Here is a 22,801-nt window from a genome sequence, read left to right as displayed (position 1 = left end):
TCTGGTGATGCTCATGGCTTTCTCCTGGTTCTCTTCTCAGGAATCACTCTGGTGTCCTGAGGATTGAGCCTGGGGCAGCCCACTTGCCTACTGGACTATCCTCCAGCCCATTTTCTGGAGGAGAATCATACAATGTCCATGTGATTTTCTTGTTCCACATAATTTTTCTGCTTTATTTGTTCAGTACTGTGCTCTATCACTGAACCTCATCCCCAGGGCCCACCAGCAGCTTGATTCTGAGATCTATTCATGTGGCTGTATTATTAATTTTCTTCATTTATTGATAAGAAGTCATCCCAGGTTTTATCTTCGGCCCCCTTATGGTGCCCTGAAGCCAGGAGTGATCCCTGAGTGCAGAGCCAGGAGTAAGCCCCAAGCACGACTGGTTGTGCCCCCATCCACAAAAAAAGTTCCTGTCAAGGAGACAGGCTGGGGGGGTAGGAGAGAAATGGGTCATTTGGTGGAGGAATGTCGACACTGGTGATGATATAAGTGTTGGAAAATGTATGCCTGAAACTCGATTATGAATAACTTTGTAAATCATGGTACCTCAGTTAAATTATTTTAGGCAGTGGTTTACAAACTGTTATTGGTCGGGTTTCAAGCATAACACAATCCAGCACCATCCCTTCCCCCATGACGTCCATTTCCCTCCACCACTGCCCCACTGTCTCTCCCATTCTCTCCCTGTGCTTTGCTTCATACTAGAGATCAGTGTTTCATTTCTGTGGCCTTGGGTGTTTGTTATTAGCCTACCTTGCAAGTTCCTTTTATCATATATATATGTATATATATATATATAAAACTCTTTCTTTATGGCATCATGTGATTTTAATGGTTGTAGGTTTATAGTAAATCATTCACGATCACGATCATGATCATCCTGTTGTTCGTCGATTGCCTCGAGCAGGCACCAGTAACATCTCTTTCGTCCTAGCCCTGAGATTCTAAAGAGTGCCACATTCAAGGCTCTTTCAGGGTTAGGAGAATGAGACCCATCATTGTTACTGGTATTTGGCATATTGGGTACGCCACGGGGAGTTTGCCAGACTCTGCCATGTGGGCAGGTTACATTCGGTAGCCTGCCGGGTTGTTCAAAGCAAGAATGAGATAATAAGATGTTGCATGGCTACAAATGCGGCCGCACATTTCTGGGAGCTTTATTTGTAGGTTGTAGGTTTATAGTAAATCATTAAATCAAGTTATATAAGTTCTTCATCTTTGCTCTTTTACAAATTGTTTTGACTTTTCTCAGTTTTCTGCATTTCCAAATAAATGTTTAGGTGTTTATTAATTTCTACCCTAAAAGCCTAAAAAAATGAAGTTTTGATTGTAATTGTGTTGTCTCTATATCAGTTTGTAGACAATTGACGTTTTTTAACACAATCATGTCTTCTGACCCATGAACATGGCACCTCTTTCTCTAGGATTTTAAAGATCACTGTTACTGTCACTGTCACTGTCACTGTCCTCCCATTGTTCATCGATTTGCTCGAGCGGGCCCAGTAACATTTTGAGACTTGTTACTGTGTTTGGCATATCGAATACGTCATGGGTAGCTTGCCAGGCATTGCCGTGCGGGCAAGATACTCTTGGTAGTTTGCTGGGCTCTCCGAGAGGGCGGAGGAATCGAACTCGGGTTGTCTGTGTTGGGTGTGTGCAAGGCAAACGCCCTACCGGTTGTGCTACCACTAACTCCCAGAAATGCTCTATTCTTTTCTTTGTTGTTTTAGGGCCACACCTAGCAGTGTTCAGGATTTACTCCTGGTTCTGTGGTCAGGGATCACTCCTACCAGGGCTGGGGGACCGTATGGAGTGCTGGGAATCAAACCTGGTAAGTTGTGTGCAAGCAAATGCCCTGCTCGTTGTACCAGGGATACGGCCCATAAATGTTTTGTTACCTTCAGTTGACATGCCTGCCTATGTTTTACTAAATGTATCACTATGGCAGCCCCAAGACTGCTCTCCTTGTGAAGATCCACCTCTGGAGAAGGAGTTGGGCAAGAAGCCTGAGGTTCCTAGAAGTGATAAACTGGGAAGAATGACTCACTGGCTCTAAACTATTAGTCTAAACATCAGGGTTTGTGCAGAACGTTTGAGTTGCTTCTGAGGGGTATGCAACTTTCAAGCATGCTAGGGAGAAGGAACCTTTGTGAAGGATTCCTGTAAAACCCTCGGGCACTGAGTCATTAGCACACTTCCTCCTGGACATGTATTTCACATGTATCGTCTTCCTGTGTGACTGCACACAGAGCAGACACTGGGAGCTGGTGTGTTTGCTTTTAGACTTTGCGCTGTGAGAATCGTGCCTCCACTGATGGGGCTTTCTAGCTGTTCTCTGCAGCAAACCCCCATGAACAGGAGTGAGAGTAGAATGAGCCCTGTGAGGACCCCCCAGCAGTTTATCAGACTGGAACAGCCTAAGGGGGCATCTGCCATGGTCTCTAACATGCCATGCTTTTTTTAAAAAATGTAGCTTGAATATCATGTTCACAGCACCACATGTGATTCTTTTTTTGCTTTTTGGGTGACACCCAGCGATGCACAGGGGTTACTCCTGGCTTATGCACTCAGAAATTACTCCTGGCGGTGCTCGGGGGGCCATATGGGATGCTGGGAATTGAACCTGGGTCGGTCACGTGCAAGGCAAACACCCTACCCACTATGCTATCGCTTCAGCCCCGCTTATGTGTCTTGTTTCCTGCGCTCAGGGCTCACTCCTGGTGGAACTCAGGGTACCGTAGGGTGCTGGGGACAGAACCAGATTGACATGCAAGGTAAGGGCCCCACCTGCTGTATTATCTCTCCAGTTCTTGTATTATTTCTTTTTAATTTGACTGTTGGTTTGTGTATTGATGCACTGAACACTGGTTTTCACTATGTCTTTAATTCATCATAATCTACTTTCAGATACTATGACATGACAAGAGCCCGAGTGAGGCCGTGCATAAGTACCTTAACCTTTCTAAGTATGTCATCTTTAAAATAAATTTTAAGGGGCTGGAGTAGGGTGCTTGCCTTGGAGTAGGGTGTTTGCCTTGCACCTGGCCAACCCAGGTTTAATCTCTGGCATCCCTGAGCACAATCAGGAGTAATTCATGAGCACAGTCAGGAGTAACCCTGAGCATCACTCAGTGGCTGTGGCAGCCCCCAAAAAGAACAAACAAAAAAATTTAAAATAATGAAATGAATGTCTTATGTTCATTTATGCATTTGCTTAACATGTCTGGAGTAACTCCTCATTCGTCCATTCTTTGGGAGTTGTATACATCTGTTTAATAAGAGATATTGGGCTATAACTTTTCTTTTTGTGTGCATGTGGGAGGTGCCACAACCAGCGATGGTCAGGGGTTACTCCTGGTTCTGCATATACGAATTCCTTCTGGTGGTACTTGGGGGACCATCTTGGATGCCAGGTACGGAACTTGGGTTGGCCTTGTGCAAGGCAAGCACCCTTCCCACTGTACTATCTCTCCAGCCCCGGTAACTTTTCTTCCTCATAATGAGCTTGTCAGATTTGAGTGCAAATATTCTCCAAATATATAAGTTTGTGTGGATGGTGGTAATAAATCCCACAAAAAAAGTGATTGGAACAACATAAGCCTATTATCTCCCCATTCTGGACAGGAAGTGGGCAAGCAAGCCAGCAGGGCCTGCCCTGTCAGTGGCTCTGGAAACCATCTGCTCAGGGCATCTCTCCAAGCTTGGTATTCCTTGGTTTATGGTGACACAGTTTCTGTCCCTTTGGGCATATCTGTACATATTCTGTCATCCTGTAGGATCAGGGCTGGGCCTTGCTCTTGTGTAGACTGCATCTCAACTAATTACATTTGCCACTGTAGAATAGCAGTGGTTTGTCCTTTCTCCCTTGTCACAGGGAATTTAGGTTTATTGGGTTACACCCATCACAGTGCTCCCGAGGCACTCCCATTCCTCTGTGTTTATCTTTAACTTCTCCTCTGTGCTCTGCTTCCCCAATCTGTTAATCACCTATATCCCCAAATCAGACCCTGTGTCTTGCAAGGTCAGATCCTTCTAAGGACGCTGGATATTGTATTCATAAGTGAAATATTGCTTTTCTCTTTCCCTTATCTTTTCCTTATGTCCTTTGCATAGTTTACTTTAGAGCAATGTCCTTTTTTTTTTTTTGGCTTTTTGGGTGGCACCTGGCGATGCTCAGGGGTTACTCCTGGCTCTGTACTCAGGAATCACTCCTGGCAATGCTTGGGGGACATTAAGGGATGCTGGGGATCAAATCCAGGTTGGCTGTGTGCAAAGTAAACGCCCTACCCACTGTGCTATCGCTCCAGCCCCACAATATCCTTTTTATATAGACACAGGAAGACGCTATGATGCTATGCTTATGTAACTTGGGAGTTAATTGACTCTGAATAATATTTACTTCTAAGCACTTGTCATATTTACTTGACGTAAGCCTCATTTGCCCTTAGTTCCTAGCACCCCAAAAGCAAGGTCCCAATGAAGGGACTCGATGGACCCAGGGCAAGTGGTAAGCTACCCTGGTATCAAAATGGGACAGGCCAAGTGCCATAAAACTTACGGTAAATTAAGAGCATGGTCATGGGAAAATTATGTCATGACCCTAAGAGAAGTGACTGGAAGGACCCTGTTGGGTTAGGAAGGATTAATCTGGCCTGAGGACTGTAGTCTGGGATCTATAGTGAGATGTCCCAAGGAAAGCCACCCTGTAAGATTAATGTATCTCTTACTGTTTCCATACAAAATGACTAGAAAGATTATTAAGAAGTAAATCTAAGATGGTTGTTTAAGGACTAAGGAAAGGAGAAGTAGATCCTTAGATGAAATTCTGCCCTTGAGTGGATCTCCTAGCAGGATGAGGTCTTTGTCCTAGGAGAACTTCCCCCGGAAGGAACGGCTTTACATTTGTTGATTGTGTTGTCTGACCTGTGTGTAGTTGCTACCCCCAAACCGTGGAGGTTGGGCTGCAGTTGAAGGTAGTGAGATGGGGCACAGGGAGAGTAGGAGACAGGAACGAGGGACAGTGTGAGACTGGAATGGGGCGCTCAGTGAGACTGCGCGGGGAGAATGGAGTAAAAGGTAGAACTGAGACTGGAATCAATGGCGACTGATCACTAACTAGCCTGGTGCCCTATTCCCTCCTTTCTGTGTCTGTTGGCAGCGCCTGCAGGCCAGGGTGGGGAAGTGACTCAACGAAAGTGGTGAGAGAACCCACACACATTTATTGAATACACAGCCAGGAATGACCTAATTTGAGAAAAGATATCAATGTGAGGTCCTAGAAATTGGGATAGGACTGGGCACATCAGCCCACAACACAGGCTCACAAAATCACTTTATTTATTTTTGCTTTTTTTGGGTCACACCCAGTGATGCTCAGGGGTTACTCCTGACTCTGAATTCAGGAATTATTCCTGGCGGTGCTTGGGGGACCATATGGGATGCCAGATATCGAACCTGGGTTGGCCGCGTGCAAGGCAAATTCCCTACCCACTGTATTATCATGCTGGCCCCATGAAATCACTTTAAAGGGGTTTCACGAGGCCAGCATGACCTTTCTGTGTCACTTTAGGGGCTTGTGGGTTGATTCTTATTAGTTAGGGGAAATTTTCTGATGTGATTTCTTCACCCTAATTTTTCTTTATGCTTGTCTTTTCCAATAGCTCTACCTATGAACTCCTTTTACTTTCATATCTTTTACTTGTTTTCTATTCATTTTTTTTCCTCTCTGTGGCTTCTTAAAATACTTTTCACTATCTGGGGATGGAGAGATAATACAGTGGGTAGGGTACTACCCTGAATGTGGCCAACCCGGGTTTGATCTTGGCACCACATATGGTCCTTGAGTGCTACCAGGAGTGAGCCCTGAGTACAGCCAAGCGTTGCCCCCCAAAAGAACAAACAAAATTAACTACAATCTGATTTTTTTGGTTTTGTTTTGTGAAGAAAGTTTTACTGAGGGGCTGGAGCAATCGTACAGTGGGTAGGACACTTGCTTGCACAGAGCCGACCCGGGTTTGATCCTCGGCATCCCATATGATCCCCCGAGCACCATCAGGAGTAATTCCTGAGTGCAGAGCCAGGAGTAAACCCTGAGCATTACTGGATTTGGCCCCAAAACAAAAAACAAACAAAAAGTTGAAGCTTATTTAAAAGATGTGAGGGAGAGAAAGGAAAAGCACATTTGAAAATGAACAATAAGGATGGGCTTGTCCAGAGTGGAAAAAGGCAAGCAAGAAACAGACAAGCAAGGAAGAACACGGGCTTGAAGAGCAAGCCTGCTCTCTGCTTTGATCTGAGTAACTGTTTAGTCTAATTTGCTTTTAAACTCACTGAATTTTCAATTTCTTTTATGATCAGGGGTTACTCTTTTTTTTTTTTTTGCTTTTTGGGTCACACCCGGCGATGCACAGGGGTTCCTCCTGGCTCTGCACTCAGGAATTACTCCTGGTGGTGCTCAGGGGACCATATGGGATGCTGGGAATCGAACCTGGGTTGGCCGTGTGCAAGGCAAACACCCTACCCTCTGTGCTATTGCTCCAGCCCCTGTTGTGTTGTTTTTTTTTTTTTGGATCAGGGGTTACTCTTGACTCAACACCCATGGATCACTTTTGGCAGTACTCAGGGGACCATATGGGATGCTGGGGATTGATCCAGCTTGGCTGCATGTAAGGCAAGTGCCTTACCTGCTATACTATCGCTAAGATTCCAGTTTTTTTAATTTAAACACCATGGTTTACACAATAGTTCATAATACAGTTGTTACAGACATTCAGTATTCCATTGTCAGTCCCACAACCAGAGCAACATTAGTTCCACCATTGTCCACATTATCCCAACTACCCCCAAGTCTACCCCATTAGCAGGCACATAGTAATTTATATTCCTTTTACAACTAAATGGCTACTGGAATACTTCAGTAAAATAAAATCTGTCGAAATTGTTTTCTCTCTCCAGGGTTGTTAAGTTCTTATCTATCTGCGGTTTTACTAAGCTGCTTTTATCTAGTTGAGCCTTCTGGGTTGTTTTGTTTGTTGGCTTCTGTGTTACTTTCCCCATCTAACTTGGCGCTCCTACTGGGCTGTCAGGGTTGTGGAAATGGGAGGTGTCATGTGGCTGTGTAGGCAGCTGTGGTAACCTCAGGACACAGAACTGGGATGGTGGGTGAGTCAACATGGCGGCACATGGGATGTGGGCATGCCTGCTGGGCTTTCTGGAGGTCCAGTGTCCCACTCGGAGGACACCCCACAATCCTCAGCCTGAAAACTCGGTGTACCTGGAGTTTTCAAGGTTTGGTGTCTGCAGAGTGACCCTGAGGCAGTGGAGCTGGGCCGCTGCAGTGGTGGCAGCGTGGGGTGTGTGTGGCCATGGGGTGTCAGCAGAGGGGAGCTGGGAGCTGTATCCGTGAATCTTGCATCTCCTTGGAGATTGAGTTGTGTATCTGCAGAGCAGGTGCTATGGGTGATTTTTTATTCACGACGCCTCGTCCTCACGCTTTGATTCCAGTGTTCTCTTGGCTGCAGGGTGGCCGGTTTGCATGTGGTGCTGGGAGTCAGTCAGCAGAGCTGCCTTGACTGTCATCGGTGCACGTGGGAGGCACTGCGGATGAAACTCTCAGCCATACGTGTGCACAGCAGATGCTGAGCCAAGTCTCTGGCCATCCTTGCCAGGGTTTTCCCACATGCCTCAGGCCAGTGCTGCTTTGCATGCTGGGAAATGGGGAGTTGTGTCTTTGTCTTATTTGGGTTTTCAGGTCACACCTGGCCACACTCAGGACTTACTCCTCGCTGTGCATTCAGGAATTACTCCTGGCCGTGCAAGTGCCCTAATCGCTGTACTATTTCTCTGGTCCTCACTTTGTGGGTTTTTTTTTTTTTGGCCACACCCAGTGCTGCTCAGGGGTAACTCCTGGCTCTGCACTCAGAAATTACTCCTGGTGCTGCTCAGGGGACCACACAAGATGCTTGCTGGGATAGCATCTGGATCAGCCACCAGGCAAACTCCTTACCTATGGTCTATGGTTCTGGCCCTGCCAGTTTGTTTTTAATATTGAAAATGAGTGGATTGGATTACTTAGGCAAGTTTTAATTTTTGGTGCTAGGAGTGCAAAGCAGGGTCTCATACATGGGAAGGAGGAAGGTTCACTCCTAAATTCCATCCCCAAACTGACATTTTGGTTGAAAAATGGTTTGGATCTGACCTTAGAATGGTATACCTGTTGGGACTGGGCTGGGTGCTAGGATGGACTCGTCCTGGTTTGGCCTATTTGGGTGGCTTGGGCTGAGGAGGGGACGCAGGTGAGTCTATGACCAGCACAGTGGCCCTCCTGCTTTGGAAGATTTGACAGGGTGAAGGTCTCTGGGGGAAGTGGCCACAGCAGCACACAGCAGGATGGGGACACTTCTTGGCCAGTCTTGGGGTTTGGCAGGGCCACTGTATGGGTTCAGATGTGGTTTCAGAGATCTGGCTCTGGTCTCATTCCAGCCACAGAGGGCCGTGTCTGACACTGGTGCCGTGGAAACCTGTTTAATTCGGATACTGGGTTCTATCTGTGGGTGCCAGGCCCGCTCCTAGCAACCCTGGGTTCTATCTGTGGGTGCCTGGCCTGCTCCTAGCAACCCCGGGCTCTATCTATCTGCAGGTGCCAGACCCGCTCCTAGCAACCCTGGGCCGCACTGATAGGCCATTTCTGTGGGACCTGAGAGCCGTCAGCTCTGGAATCCGTGAGACCCAACTCCTCACGCCAGCCCTTGCCCTAGACCACATAGTGCACGCAGCCAGCAGGCTGGCACCAGTGACCAACGCTGAACCCACAGCTGCCTCTTGAAGCCGTGTGCCACAGGACGGCCCCAAGCTGACACGTGCAGTAGGGTGCTTGGCACTGCTCCCCCATGACAGGCCAGCACAGCCCGCCCTCGAGCCCTGGGCAGGCAGCTATCCCTGCACATGCTGCTGACCGATTCTTTCCAAGGCCCCTCCACCTGTTCACGGTGCCCGTGGCCTAGGGAGGCCCAGTTCCCTCCCGCTGGGTGTGTTATGTGAGTCAGTGCCACTGGTTCCTGCCCACAAGGGCACCTGGAACAGGATGGCAATGCTCAAGGGCAGAGTGGTTCTGGCACAAGGTCAACAAGGGTGATGGAGAGCAAGAGGCCTCCAGGAAGCGCCTGTCCCCACAAGGTCAGTCTGGCTCTGCCTGTGGCTCCAGCAGGGGCTTGGAGGGCCGTGGACAGTCAGCTGGAGCCATGGCAGCAGCTGGGAGTGCCTGGGCCAGCAAGGAATGAGGATCCCAGCTGGCTGGGGGTGTGCAAGTCTCCTGGCAACCGGGGTGGTGGGGAGGGGCTCAGACAGGTCTGCCCAGAGCCCCGTGGGGGGGGGGCAGGGACAGGGGGTGGACCTGTTCACAGCAGCAGCAACACTGGCTGCTGTGCTGGTGGGGGATAGAGGGTCCTTCAGAGGGACGCCCAGGGCAAGGGGTCACTAGAGGGCATGCCTCAAGGTGGACCCCCTGTGGATGGGGAAAAATACGCCCAGCGGCTAACTCCTGACCTCATGTTAGAACTACAGGGTGCAAGAGGGTTCAGGAAAGGGGGTCATGGGGGCTGTCGGGCAGTGAGTGAACCAAGGTGTGAGTGTCTGCCTGCCAGGAGCAGTGAGTCAAAAGCCTCTGGCCCCCCTTCTGCAAAGCAGGTCTGTGCCAGGCCCTGTGATGCTTCTCCTGGGCGGGCAGGAAGGACGAGGCATGGCGCAGGTCAATCCAAGGTGCCCTTGCTGATGCCCCTGGGCACCCTTCCCAGACCACTTGGCAGGCAGGAATCTGGGGGACTCCGCAGGCCGGCACTGGGAGGGGACCAGGAAGGGCTTGCTGTGAGCGAACCCCCAACCCAGGGCCCGTAAGGAGCACCTCATGGTGCCGGAGCATGAAAGGTCCCATTTATTGGTGTTTTGAGACAGCAGGGAAAGGGAGGGGTCCTCCGTGTGGGGTTCCAGCCTCTGCCTCGGGCTCAGCGCAGGAGACCTTGGCACAGAAGGGCACCGGGGCTGGGGCAAGGGGCGTCTATACCAGGCAGGGGAGCCGGGACGGGAGGGGGACGTGCACCCTCACCTCTTGGCTCACTCCCTCTCCCCTAGGACCTGGGGCGGGCTGGCAGGTGGGGCTCATGCAGCAGTGAGTGGTCGGGGGTGGCCCTGAGGGGGGGGGGCTGGAAGGGGCCGTGCTGCGGGCAGAGTGGGCCCACATGGAGTATCTGCAGTATACACACAGGAGGGGCGGGAACCCTCCCAGGCTGGGGCCAGAGAGGGGAGGTTCGGTTGGCACTGCCATGCCAGGGCAGGGTCCAGGCCAGCCCTATGCCTAAGCAGGGGCTGGGCTACTCCTTGGCGCGGCCGATGATGGTGAGGATGTACAGGAAGATGTTGATGATGTCCGTGTACAGGTTCAAGGCGGCAAACACGTACTCCTCAGGGCTCAGGGACAGTTGCTTGTTCCCCAGCAGCAGCTGGGTGTCCACAGCCAGGAACTGGAGCAGGGTTGGGGGACAGTGCTGTTGAGGGCCAAGCCCCACCCAGCCACCCGCCCCTTAGGGCCCCCACTCACGCAGGTGAACAGCAGGGCGCCCAGGGAGGCGTAGACGATCTCCAGGATGCGGTTGCGGATGAAGATGCAGAGGATGGCGAAGATCAGCAGTACCACCATGCTCACCAGCAGCACACCCATGCAGGAGGTGAAGTCATAGCGGGTCTGCAGGGGACAGGCACAGAGGGCCTGCTGCCACCAGGGCCCACAGCCTGAGGGTGCCCAGGGACAGAGGCCAGTGGGCCCAGGGGAGGGGAGGGCCCTCACCTGCAGGGAGAAGATGACCACTGTAAAGCAGACCACCGTGGTGATGCCCACAGCCATGATGACGGCCTCGGTGTCGTAGAAGCTGGCGATCATGCCCACCATGTACGACAGGCTGACGGTGAGGATTGACTGCAGGGAGGACACATTGCCTGGTGAGGGCATCGGTTACCCGGATCCTGGCAGTGGGGCCGGGCTGGGGTGGGTGGGCGTGGCTTTACCAGAGCAATGAGGTTCCATGGGTGCTTTCGCCGGAACTCCCCACAGCAGCTGAGGACGATGAGGGAGACGAAAAAAAATGCGTAGGACACGTAGTAGGTCCAGACGTTTTTCCGGACAAAGCCCTTCACCTCCCCGACGAATGTGAACACGGCCACGGAGGACAGAGTCACTGACAGCTGCAGGGTCAGCACCAGGAACACCTGCAGAGGGAGGGGGCTCAGTGGCCCTGCGTGAGGCCCCGCCCCAAGATCCCGCCCCCCACCCAGGCCGGGTTGCTCGGCCTACCTTGCGGATGAAGGCCTGGCGGATGCTCTTGTCATCCCAGTTGGTGGCAGAAAAGTCCTGGTTGTCATAGTAAGACGGCGGTCCCTCTTCGTGATAGTTTCCGTGAGTCGCTGGGGGGTGGGGGAGGTGGGGCTGGGTGAGTGCCCACTGGGGGCCCGGGAACCCCACCCCCTGTCCCCAGCCCACTACTCACAGCCAGGCTCCATTCCTGGGAAGACTTGCGGTTGTCCATAGGGATTGGGGGGGAATGGACTCTGTGGGTAAGGGCCCTGGGGGTATCCTTCTTGGGGGTAGGGGCCCTGGGGGTACCCCCCGGGGGGATAGGGGCCCTGAGGGTACCCTCCTGGGGGGTAGGGGCCGGGGCCTTGGGGATACCCAGGCTGGCCATAGGCAGAAGGCTGGAAACCGGGGTATGGGGCTCCAGGGTAGGGAGGCATGGAGGGTTGGGGACCCCCAGGATATCCAGGATTGGGGGGAGGATAGTTGTCCCCAGATACCAAGAAACTCTTTTCATGGGGCATGGTCTCGGGCTGCGTGAGCTCCCCCTAGAGGAGGAAGAGAGAACAGTCAGCCGCGGTGACCGTCGCCGCCGGTGCCCGGGAGGAACCGGGGAAGCAAGACCTTTGCCCGGGGCGCAGGGAGCCCCCGGCAGTAGGGGAGCGGCGGCCCTGGGGACGCGGCGCGCTGGCCGCAGGCCCGCAGCCCGGGCCGCTGCAGCCAGCTCCAAGGTGACGGAGGGACAGCCCGGGCGAGGTGCCGCCCGCGGGGCCGGGGCTCGGGCTGTGCCCGCAGCCGCGCCCGGAGGAGCCTTGTCACGGCCCCTGGAGCCCCCGGGCCGGGTGGGGCCTCCGCACCTCGCGGCCGAGCCTAAGCCGCTTTCGGGGCCCTCGCCAGCGACTATTTGAGTCCCGCAAATCCCTCGGCCATCTGCGCGCCCCGAGAGCCGGGGCAGCAGGCCCCGCCGGGGCCCGGCGGGCGCGGAGAGCAGCGGGTGCGGGGGTGCGGGGGTGCGGAACGGCTGCAGGCGTGCGGGGAACAAAGCGGGCGGGGGCGGCGGCCCTGCGGCTGGGGGGAGCCGGCGCGGGCCCAGCCACCGCCTCCCGTCCCCGGGGGCCGCCGGGCAGCCCTCCCCCGTCTCCGCCGCCCCCGCCCCCCGCGGGCCGCGCCGCTCGGATGCGCAGGGCCCGCGGGGGTCGGGGGCGGCCCGGCGGGCCTCCGGCGGCTCGGAACCGCCGCCCGGCCGGGGCTGGGACTCACCGGCTGCCCGGAGCTGGTGCGCACCGTGTCCGCTACGCGGCCGCGCGGTCAAAGGCCGCAGCGCGCGCACCGCACCCGCACCCAGTTGGCGCCTCCGCGGGGCCTGCGGTCCGGAGACGCAGCGGGGCCTTGTGACGGGGCGGGGCTTTGTGACGGGGCGGGCCCCGGGCGTCGGGGGCGGCGCCCGCGGTTGGCAGACGCCGCGGGGCCGGGGCGGCGGGGGCGGGGCCGTGTGATGGGGCGGGGCCATGGCTTGGGGACGGGGCCGGGCTCCGTGCGGGGCGGCTGGCAACTTTCCTGCCAGAGCTGCTGGCACCTCTGCTGGCACCAAGGCTCAGGGAGTGGGGGACTTTGTGAGGACTCTGAGCCTGCGATCTGCATGCAGTGCTGCTTCCTCCTTCCCCTTCGACAGCATCTTCTTCCCCTTTGGTGTTCCCCTTCCCTCGGAGCGTTCCCGTAGCCAGGCCTGACTTCCTGTGGCGTCCTCTCTGTCAGTGAGCCCAGACCCACTGCAGACCTGTGAAATGGCTGAGCTCATCTCAGCCGCTGGGAGGCTGTCCCTAGTCCTGCTTCCAGGCTCCTGGGCTCAGGACTCTGCTGTGGTCCCCCCACCCCACCACCGTGGGGTGTAGTGAGTGGGTGTCCAACACCAGTAGCTGTGTTTTATGCTTGTATGGTGGGAGCTGGGTTTTATAGTCTCTGGGTCTTGGCCGTTGATGGGATTACACGGCGCCAGGTGGCCAGTTGGTGGGTGTGACCCCTGCCTACTGGAAGATGGAGGATCTGGGTGAAGGATGCTCAGCCCTGATCCAAGCAGGCTTGGAGATCTCAGCCCCGGGACCCGTATGTCTTTGTTCCTCTGCCAGTACCTTCATGCATGTGGAGAGTGGTCTCAGCATGGTTGTGGCTGGTTCTGGAGGTCTTTGGCTGCCAGAGCTCTGCTCGGGGCGGGGAGGGAAACTAACCTGCCCCCCTCTAAGGGGCCCTGGCGAGGACAGCCAGGCGCGGGGCCAGGAGACTGCACTGTTCTCTTCTGGGAGCTGGGTTTTATCATCTCTGGGTCTTGGCCGTTGATGGGATTACTTATCTTATTATCTCATTCTTACTTTGGACAACCTGGCAGGCTGAGGAATGTAACCTGCCCACACGGCAGAGTCTGGCAAACTCCCCATGGCATATTCAATATACCAAATACCAGTAAAAATGATGGGTCTCATTCTCCTAACCCTGAAAGAGTCTTGAATATGGGCACTTTTAAAATATCAGTGGTAGGACGAAGGAGACGTTAGTGGTGCCTGCTCGAGAAAATTGACGAACAAGAGGATGATCGTGATCATGATCGTGATGGTGGGAGCATCCCTTGGGGCTGATCTCCCATGACCACCGGTTTTGGGGTTCCCAGACCCTGTGGACAGTGCCAAGTGGCTGTAACCCTGGGTCCCGGATGTTGTGTGCAACATGAAGAGAAGGTCGAGGCTGTGACAAGGGAATAAGGGAACGGACAGAGAGAGCAGGGGTGGCCTGAGTTTCGTAGAACCAGGTATCATACAGTTGAGGAGCCTCTTAAAGAAAATTCACAGCCCGAGTCCAGGCCAGGCTAGGCCAGGTGAATCAGGGCCCTCCCCCTTGGCGTGTGCCACTGCTGTGGCCCTCAGGGTCTCACCAGCCTCTACTGCCAGGCTCGTCCGTCCCAGCCTTTCTTAGGGACTTCCAGGTTCATACTAGTTGTTTTGGGAGCCACACCTGCCTCTGCACTCAGGGATCACTCCTGGTGGCTCAGGGACCATATTGAGGGAACCAGGGTTGGCTGCGTGTACAAGTGCCCTATCTGCTATACTGTCGCTCTGGCTTTCAAGTTAAATCTGCCACTGAGAGCTCTCTGAGGGCAAGGGCAACATGACTCCAGGCAGGTGGAGGGCGTGGGCAGGTGCCAGAGTCTGCTGGGCTGGAGAGGGGGCTGCAGCTTGGCCTGGGGACAGGGGGTGGGCTGAGCCTGGGTAGGTCCTGGGCAGCAGTTTCTCCAGAGAACTTCAGCTGTATAACCAGACCAGGCCAGTGTGGCCACAGCTGTTGGTGCTTTCCAGGACTGGTCCTGCCCTCTCTGTGGGGCGGGACGGTGGGGGTGGCTCAGGTGCTCAGGGCTCTGGGGGAGCAGCACAGGTGGAGGTGGGTGCTAGATAGCACAGGGACCACCGGCAAAGGTGGGGCAGATGCAAGTGTCCGCAGGGGCAGTGAGGAGGGGGTGTGTACGCAGGTGGGCTGTGAGGATCCGGCGATGGGGGTGAAGAGAGCTGAGGGGGGAGGGGCGCCCTCCGAGGGCAGGTGCAGGCGACTGGCTGTGAGGGTCAGGGAGGCTGGAGGAGGGAGGACCACCTTGGCCCTCCCTTTCGAGAGGCGGGAGCTGAGCTGGGCCCTCCCTTGCCACCAGGTTTCGCTTTTGCTTTCCTGGACTTCCGCCCCGCCCGGCTGGAGGCCGTGATCAGGGGGAGGTGCCGCCGGGAGAGCCATGGCTGAGGAGCTGGGGGCTGCAGTGGAGCTCAGCGGGCTGCCCCCAGGCGTCAGCGACGAGCTGCTCACGCTGTACTTTGAGAACGGCCGGCGCTCCGGGGGCGGCCCCGTGCTGAGCTGGCAGAGACTTGGCCGCGGGGGTGTGCTCACTTTCCAGAAGAGAGCAGGTGAGAGGCGGCAGGTGAGGGGCTGAGGACGGGCAGTGCCCCCTGCGGTTCTGAGGATCCCCCCTCTCCCCCCAGATGCATCCAGGGTCTTGGCCCAGGAGCACCGTCTGTGTGGTGTGCTGCTGAGCCTGCGGTCCGCACCCCCACGAGCCCCTGCCCGCCTGCTGCTCCAAGGACTGCCCCCTGGCATCGCACCCCAGCGACTGGAACAGTATGTGCAGGCCCTGCTGCAGGCTGCGGGGCTCCCGGGCCAGCCTTGCCATGCCCTGGACAGCCCGCGCCCTGACCGCGCTCTGGTCCAACTATCTCAGCCCCTCGAGGAGGCAGGTGAGCTGCGGAGGGGGAGGGGCAACTGGGAAAAGTGTCTGAGCTGACTGACCCTCCCCCGCAGACATCTGTGTCCTGGAGGAGCAAGCCAGCACGCTGGCCCTTGAGGGGGCATCGGTATCTCTGGCCCGGGTGCCGCAGGCCCGCGCGGTACGTGTGGTGGGGGACACATCACCCGAGGAGCAGCCGCTCCTGGAGCTGTATCTGGAGAACCAGCGGCGCAGTGGAGGGGGCACCCTGGAGGGCCTGCACAGCCTGCAGGGATGTGGTGGCACTGTGGCCACCTTCCAGCAGTGGCAGGGTGAGTGGCTGCGCCAGGCAGCACCGCTCACATGCACACGTGCACACAGACGCATGGGATACACCCCCCCCACGGGAGCCTCACACCTCCCCTCTCCCCAGTGGCTGAGCGGGTGCTGCGGCAGGAACACCGGCTGCATGGCAGGGAGCTGCACCTTGTGCCCCACTACGATGTCCTGGAGCCCGAGGGGCCGGCCGAGGACAGCAACGGAGGGACCCTGGACCCTGATCTCCCAGGGACACCGGAAGGTGCAGGGACAGTGATGGTGGGCTCCGAGGAGGTGGCACGGCCCACCAGAACTGCTGTGCCCACAGAGTCTGCAGAGCGCGTCGGCCAGGCAAGGCCCAGGGGGACCCCACTGCGGGTAGGGCCCGGGAGCCCAGCGGGACAGACGGGGGCCCACCCAGGGTTTCACGCGCAAGGACAGGGGCCCGGGGCTGTGGAGTGGCCAAGCCCTGCGGCCCAGGTGGAAAAGGTGCTGTCCATGGAGCCCGGAGCGCTGCGCTTCCTGCAGCTGCACCACGCCGACCTGCTGGCAGGCCTGGGGGATGTGAGCCTCGTTCCGCTGGAGGGCTCCGAAGTGACTGGCTTTCGGGTGAGTGAGAATCAAGCCCTCGGCCCCCCGCTCTCCCGCGGAGTGCCGTGTGAGGCCTGACCCCCTGCTGCGGTCCCTTCACCTGCAGCTCTGTGGCGCCCCAGCCCCATGCCAGGCGGCTGAGGAGTTCCTGCAGAGCCTGCTGGGCACTGTGAGCTGCCACACGCTGAGCCTGGCACACCCAGGCAGTGCCCACTTCCTGCTGAGCACCGATGGCCAGAGCCTGCTCCAGGACCTGGAGACTCGGTTCCAGTGTGTGTTTGTGACAGAGCGTCTGGCCCTGGCCACCATGGGCACCCAGCCTTCTGAGGTAGGATGAGCCCTGCCCCTGGTCAGGCCCCGGGCCACTTGCCCTCGCTCAGCTGGGAGACCAGGGGCATCTGACACTCCCTCCCGCCAGGTGGACCCCACCGAGACCTTTTCCCACACAGCATGGACCATGAACGGCACAGGCAGTGACCAAGAGGAAGTGAGCCTGGGTAGGGCACCCCAGGGACCCTGCGTCCCCGGGACCTTCTTGTCTCCTGCCTGCTCCCCACTTTTGCCAGACCCCTCCCCTTTGCCTATCCCATCCCCTGACTCACCGGCGTCTCTCCCTGCCACAGAGGAAGTCCGGGAGCTACTGGCCACGCTTGGGGGCCAGGATGGGGAGGACTGCTTCCCTCTGGAGCCAGGGGACGAGCAGCCCCAGGAAGAGGAGCAGCCGGCATCCCTGCATGAGGCGCCCGCGGCTCCGGGCCCCGGGGCTGGCCTGGAGGAGGCCGCGGCCCTGCAGCTGGCCCTGCACCGCTCCCTGGGGCCGCCTGGCCAGGAGGCCGCGCGGGAGGAGGCGCAGGCACTGCAGCAAGCCCTGGCCCTGTCCCTGCTGGAGACGCCCACGCTGGAGGCAGAGGTGCGCCAGGCTGGAGGCCCAGAGGGCAGCGCCCAGCTGGATGTCCACGTGCCCTTCGAGCAGGATGTGGATGCACTACATCGGGCCTTGGAGGCTGCCCTGGAGACACAGCTCCGGGAGGAGACGGTGGGGCCCTCAGCCCACCCACTGCCGGCAGAGCTCTGGGGGCGCCTGGAGCAGCGCCACGGCGTGACTGTGGTCCACTATGGCGACCGCACCGTCCTCCGTGGCTTTGGGGAGCAGCCTGCCAGGGCAGCCCGCCACTTAGCAGCGCTGCTGGCTGGCCCCGGTCATCAGAGTCTGGCCAGCGTGGCTGTGGCTTCCAACCCCACTCGTGAGTTGGGCCCTAGTTTTAGGGGTGGGGGCCCCACACTCGGGCTTGCGCCCGGGCCTGGCCCTGACACTCTTGCCCCCAATGGTCAGAGCCACAGCCACAGCTGAAGACACCCTTGGGTAGGCTGGAGAGTGTGGCCGAAGGCAGTGGGGAGTTCCACGAGGTGGTGCAGGCCTTCTACGACACCCTGGACACTGCCCCCAGCAGCATCCGTGTGGTCAAGGTGAGTGGCCTGTCGGTGTCCTCCTAGCTCAGGAGCGTCCTCACTGGGCATTTGCTCTGTCAGGGCCAGTCTGGGTTGCTGCGCAGTGCGGGGCAGGCTGGGAGATGCAGGGGGCTGGTGCAGGCCTGCATTCTGAGCATCTGGCTCTGCCGTGCCGACGAAGCCTGGGCTTGGACACGCCCAGGTGCGGGGCTGTGCTGCCATCTGGTGGCTCCTCTGAGGAGCATGGTCCAGCAAGCTGGGTTTGGGGCTTCCCGGGGCTCTCGGCTCTCCCAGCGCTGGCTGACCACTTTCCACAGCTCAGGGACCTTGCAGTCCCTTCCGCCCCTCAGCTGCAATGGCCTGTTCTGAGAATAGATGTCTTTCCAAAGACACTATTGTGGGAGCACACTAAAAAGGGTGGGAGCAGAGTGAAGCCCAACCACTCCCCAGACTGGCAGATGGTGGGGGGACTGTGTGCGTATGTGTGCACATACGTGTGTGTAATGTGTGCATGTGTGAATACATCATGCGTGTGTGTAAGCACATGCATGTGTGCATGAGTATGTGCGTGTGTGTGCATGTGTGTGTGTGTGTGTGTGTGTGTGTGTGTGCATGCAGCCAGAGGGAGCACTGACAGGGTTCTGTTAGGGGAGGGTCACAGGCAACAATGTAAATTAGAGGGGCTGGAGCAATAGCACAGCGGGTAGGGCGCTTGCCTTGCACACAGCCGACCTAGGTTCGATTCCCAGCATCCCATATGGTCCCCCGAGCACCACCAGGAGTAATTCCTGAGTGCATGAGCCAGGAGTAACTCCTGTGCATCGCCGAGCGGGTGTGACCCAAAAAGCAAAAAAAAAAAAAAAAAGTAAGAGGCCAGAGTTGAAGGCAGGTGGGAGTTGAGGATAAGGGTGGGCAGGGCTGAGGACAGGGACAGGCCTGGAAAGCAGCAGCTTTGGAGGAAGGGATGGGCAGAGGGTGGTCCGGTGTCCCTAGCGCAGAGTACAGGGCTGGGGGAGAGGGGGACTGGTGGGGAGCAGGGGCACAGTAGGGGCCCCACTCAAGCGCCACTGAGTTGAAATAGTCCAGACTTCGCCTCCCCATCTTCCACTAGGCTGCCTCCAGGCGACCCTAAGGACCCAGGCTCCCTTTCTTCGGGTTTGGCAGCTGCCAATTTGTACTGAGGGAAGACTGAGTGCTGTGTGGCGGCTCCCTCCAACAAGCTCCTCAGTCAGCAGTCTGAGGGAGTCGCATTCCCTGGCCAGGCCTCCCGCCACCCTCGGCGCCCTTGCTCTTCACTCTGGAGTCAGGCCAGCAGCCAAGGCCTCCTCTAGCCACAGGGCTTCTCCCTGCCTCTTACAGCTGATGGCCTGTTATGGCCGTGAGCTCCCAAGGAAGCCAGGCATGAAATCCATCGTCAGGCCTGTGCCGCATGCGAGGATACCCGAGCCTGACATGCTCTTACTTTCTCGGTAAAAGCATGCTCCAAATGCTTTTACCTTCTTCCTTTTCCAGGTCCACGCTTGGGTTCTTTCCTGTACCATGGGGTTGGGGAGCACCTGGGGACACTCTTTCCTCCTTTCTTTGGAGACTTATTTGCAGCTGTCCTTGGTGAGGCTGTGAGCGTTCATCTCCGCCCCCGTGCCGTGCACTGGTGTGTCCTCACCATTCATCATTTTTGCCCTGATGTTGTCAGGGTCACACAGAACAGGGACAGATGTGCCAGTTGGGACAGACATGGCTCTTCTTCCCTCTTGGAGAACAAACTTATTCTTGGGAAGCCATGAGCTGCCTGGGGAGGCTGGTGTGAGGATGGGTGGGGCTGTTACCCTCACAGTGAGGGGTGGGTGGGGCTGTTCCACTCACACTGGAGGGATGGGTACCTCTGTGGTTTTGGCCTTGGCCGCCCTCCCCTCTGCCCCCTGTGCTGCAGGGGACTGGCCTGCGGAGCCGCCACCTGGCAGGCTCACAGCTCCTCTTTAGTTTTGTCTGGCCTGCACCCCTTCCTCTGTTTGACCGCCCAGACTCCACTGGCTAGGATGCCTCCCTGGGTCAGGGAGTGGGGTTCAGCTTCTCCTGGCCTAAGGATTTTCCTGTTGAAGCGCCACCCCCAGTGCTGGCCCTGCGTCACCAACGCCAGGTCTCAGGAGCTGTGTGGGATCTGCGCTGGCAGTTATGGGGTTTCCCGGTCTTCCCTGCGTGGAAGCCCACGGGTAGGCCTGGGCTTGGGCTGGGTGCCCGCAGCTACAGGCCCCTCAGGAGCGGCCCGGCCCTGATGACGCCCCCGCAGGTGGAGCGCGTGAGCCACCCGCTGCTGCAGCACCAGTACGAGCTGCACCGAGAGCAGCTGGAGCAGCGCTGTGAGCGCCGGCCGCTGGAGCACGTCCTGTACCACGGCACGTCGGCGACTGCGGTCGCCGACATCTGCACCCACGGCTTCAACCGCAGCTTCTGCGGCCGCAACGGTGAGGCCGGGAGGGCAGGGTGCGGTGCGGGCTGGCGGGGCCGGGCGCTGTGCCCCCCGCCCCCCCTCGGCCCTGACCCGCACCCCGCCCCAGGCACGCTCTACGGCCAGGGTGTGTACTTCGCCAGGCGCGCCTCCCTGTCGGTCCAGGACCGCTACTCGCCGCCGGACGCTGACGGCCACAAGGCGGTGTTCGTGGCGCGGGTCCTGACCGGCGACTACGCGCAGGGCTGCCGCGGGCTGCGGGCGCCCCCTCTGCGAGACCCCAGCGGGGCCGAGCCCCTGCGCTTCGACAGCGCCGTGGACTGCCTGCGCCAGCCCAGCATCTTCGTCATCTTCCACGACACGCAGGCGCTGCCCACCCACCTCATCACCTGCCGGCACCTGCCCTCGGATTCAGGGGGCCCCACCCCAGCCACCTAATCCCGGACGCCCCGTACAGCGGGGCTGGGTGGAGTGTGGGCCCGCGACCACCAGAGGTCAGCAGAGCCCCGGAATCGGACTCCCCGCCCCCAGGCCCGACCCGGCCGGCCGCTCCTCGCTGCAATAAACATGTATTTGAACTCGCTCAGCCCGCCGGGCCAGCTCCGACTTCTGTTTTTTGGGGGGGCGATCCTGGCCGGGGCTGGGGGCGGCAGGCCAGTGTCCAGCAGCCTGCTACGGCCAGGCAAGCACGCGCTCAGGCGACCCCCACGCCGCCAGTCCCGATCGCGTCCCCCAGCCTCCGGCCCGCAGTCGGGGCGGAGTCGCGCTGGCGCGGCCCCGCGCGCACCCGGCGCCAGGCCCGCACGGGCACCGCGCGCTCGCGCGCACCGGGCGGTGCGGGCGCGGCGCTAGCTGAGCGGCCGGGGCGGGGCTCCGGGCTCGCCCCGCCTGCGCCGCCTCCGCGCTCGGGGCAGCCGTGCGTTCGGGGCGGCGGGACCCAGCTCGCCCCGCGGAGCGCCAGGTAGGCGATGCCCCTCGCCGCTCGCCCGCGAGTGCGCAGCTGGACGGGTGGCACCGGGTGTGGGCCGGGCGGGCCGGCCGCGGGCACGGGGCGGCGGCACAGAGCCACATTGTGCCCCCGGCGCCCCCAGCCCCGCGCGGACAGAGCGCCTTTCAGCCGGGCCGGGGGTGGGGGGTGGGGGGGGATGCGCAGGGCGTTGGGCGCGGCTGCCCGGGGCCCGCGGCTCACGCCGCTGCGGCTCGGCTATTTATAGACGGCGCTGCGGGGCCCGGGGAGCGGGGTCGAGGTTGTGGGCTGTCCGACGGCGGGGTACGCGGCCCCATCCGTCAGGCAGCGCGGAGGGTGCGGTCAGTGTCCTGGGCGCGGAGGGTCGCGTTGAGGGCGGCAGGGAGAAGGGGAGCAGCGGTGCGGGACCCGGGGGCCACCAGGAGGAGGGGAGGTCAGCGTGCGGGCCCAGCGGCGGAGGCCCGTGCTGCTGGGGACAGAGGGGGCCGCCCGGGGGGTGGTGGCGGGGAGGGCGCCTGGAGCCGTGGCCCTTGTTTGCCCGCCGCCCCAGGAGGCCATGTCGGGCGAGGACGCCGAGGTGCGGCCGGTGGCCGAGGACGGTTCCAGCGGAGGCAGCGGCTCGCCCAGCCCCGGGGACACGCTGCCCTGGAACCTGGGGAAGACGCAGCGCAGCCGGCGGAGCGGAGGCGGCGCCGGGGGCAACGGAGCCGTGCTGGACCCCGCGGAGCGCGCGGTCGTGCGCATCGCAGGTGAGTCGGCGGGGCTGCAGGTGGGGCCGGGGGCGGCCGCGGTGGGCGCCACCTGCTGGCCGCGCAGCGCGGGCCCGCGGCCCACCCACCTGCCCCGCGGGTTCCTTCTGGGTTCCTGGGTCGGAAGGGCGCCGCGCCGCGGGCAGGGGCCGCCTCCGGGAGCGGGGTCTCAGGCAGGCGCGGGACCCGTCCCCGAAGGGCACGGCCGCTGTCTCCGGTCGCGCAGGGCGAGGCGCTTTCCGCGGAGGACAGGAGAACTGCGGGCGGCCCCTCCCGCCCCCCCGCTCCACCCCCCCCCCCGGCTGCCCCTGGCCGCTGGCCTCGGCTTGTCCCGCCCGGGCGCCCCCCGCGCCGCCTCTGCTGCGTGGCCCGGCCCGCCGCCGTCTCTGTCTCCGGTGTGGCCGGTGTCGCGGCGCGGGGACCGAGCGGGGGCAGGGGGAGGGACCAGGGGCCGGCTAGGGGCGCCCGGGTGGCCGCCCGGCTCGCGGCCCCGCCCCGCCCGTGGGGCATCCTGGGTGCGGGGCGGGGCGGGGGCGGCCCTTTAAGCGGCGCGCGCGGCCGCGGGGGCAGAGTGGCCGCCCGCCCGGAGCCCGCCCGCGCTCTGCGCCCCGCCGCCCGCATGGCCGCCCCGCCGCAGCCCCCCGAGGAGCAGGACTTTATCCAGGCGTATGAGGAGGTGCGGGAGAAGTACAAAGGTAGGGGCCACGCC

General features: G+C 59.3%; 3 protein-coding genes across 9 annotated transcripts in view; 2 read left to right on the top strand and 1 right to left on the bottom strand.

Annotated features, from left to right (window-relative positions):
• Positions 1 to 9,908: 9,908 nt before the first annotated feature.
• Positions 9,909 to 12,710, bottom strand: GRINA (glutamate ionotropic receptor NMDA type subunit associated protein 1). The gene is made up of 7 exons (XM_056125385.1): positions 12,602 to 12,710; positions 11,538 to 11,889; positions 11,345 to 11,454; positions 11,059 to 11,259; positions 10,841 to 10,969; positions 10,595 to 10,738; positions 9,909 to 10,517 (listed from the first exon to the last, which is right to left on the bottom strand). The coding sequence occupies exons 2-7, from the start codon at positions 11,863 to 11,865 to the stop codon at positions 10,368 to 10,370; spliced, it is 1,062 nt and encodes a 353-aa protein (XP_055981360.1). The 5' UTR covers positions 11,866 to 11,889; positions 12,602 to 12,710; the 3' UTR covers positions 9,909 to 10,367.
• Positions 12,711 to 15,102: 2,392 nt separating this feature from the next.
• PARP10 (poly(ADP-ribose) polymerase family member 10) lies at positions 15,103 to 20,911 on the top strand. Its single transcript, XM_056125380.1, has 10 exons — positions 15,103 to 15,276; positions 15,352 to 15,603; positions 15,668 to 15,904; positions 16,006 to 16,499; positions 16,588 to 16,809; positions 16,900 to 16,978; positions 17,105 to 17,725; positions 17,815 to 17,948; positions 20,218 to 20,392; positions 20,486 to 20,911. The coding sequence occupies exons 1-10, from the start codon at positions 15,108 to 15,110 to the stop codon at positions 20,812 to 20,814; spliced, it is 2,712 nt and encodes a 903-aa protein (XP_055981355.1). The 5' UTR covers positions 15,103 to 15,107; the 3' UTR covers positions 20,815 to 20,911.
• A 288-nt stretch (positions 20,912 to 21,199) lies between these two features.
• Positions 21,200 to 22,801, top strand: part of PLEC (plectin) — a 40,023-nt gene continuing 38,421 nt past the window's right edge. For 5 of the 7 annotated variants that reach the window (XM_056125378.1, XM_056125363.1, XM_056125361.1 and 2 more), the window contains exons 1-2: positions 21,200 to 21,337; positions 21,894 to 22,092. In XM_056125378.1, the coding sequence (XP_055981353.1) occupies positions 21,900 to 22,092 (193 nt within the window). In that variant the 5' untranslated portion in view covers positions 21,200 to 21,337; positions 21,894 to 21,899. Of the gene's footprint in view, positions 21,338 to 21,893; positions 22,093 to 22,706; positions 22,788 to 22,801 lie in introns of those variants that run through there. The other 2 variants (XM_056125371.1, XM_056125368.1) reach the window with 1 other exon arrangement.

Source organism: Sorex fumeus, unplaced genomic scaffold (assembly GCF_029834395.1).
Source record: "Sorex fumeus unplaced genomic scaffold, SorFum_2.1 ptg000054l, whole genome shotgun sequence".
NCBI classification, from domain to species: Eukaryota; Metazoa; Chordata; class Mammalia; order Eulipotyphla; family Soricidae; genus Sorex; species Sorex fumeus.
The sequence above is the reverse complement of the archived record's forward strand: the minus strand, read 5'-3'. Positions and strand labels throughout refer to the sequence as shown.

Excerpts from the sequence above, each read along its gene's own strand:
- GRINA (XM_056125385.1), bottom strand. The coding sequence starts at position 11,865 with ATGCCCCATGAAAAGAGTTTCTTGGTATCTGGGGACAACTATCCTCCC. Across the intron at positions 11,260-11,344 it reads GCCAGGCCTTCATCCGCAAG|GTGTTCCTGGTGCTGACCCT; the intron begins GTAGGCCGAGCA and ends CTCCCTCTGCAG. Across the intron at positions 10,518-10,594 it reads GCGCCCTGCTGTTCACCTGC|TTCCTGGCTGTGGACACCCA; the intron begins GTGAGTGGGGGC and ends ACCCTGCTCCAG.
- PARP10 (XM_056125380.1), top strand. The coding sequence starts at position 15,108 with ATGGCTGAGGAGCTGGGGGCTGCAGTGGAGCTCAGCGGGCTGCCCCCA. Across the intron at positions 16,810-16,899 it reads TGGGCACCCAGCCTTCTGAG|GTGGACCCCACCGAGACCTT; the intron begins GTAGGATGAGCC and ends CCCTCCCGCCAG. Across the intron at positions 17,949-20,217 it reads GCAGCATCCGTGTGGTCAAG|GTGGAGCGCGTGAGCCACCC; the intron begins GTGAGTGGCCTG and ends ACGCCCCCGCAG.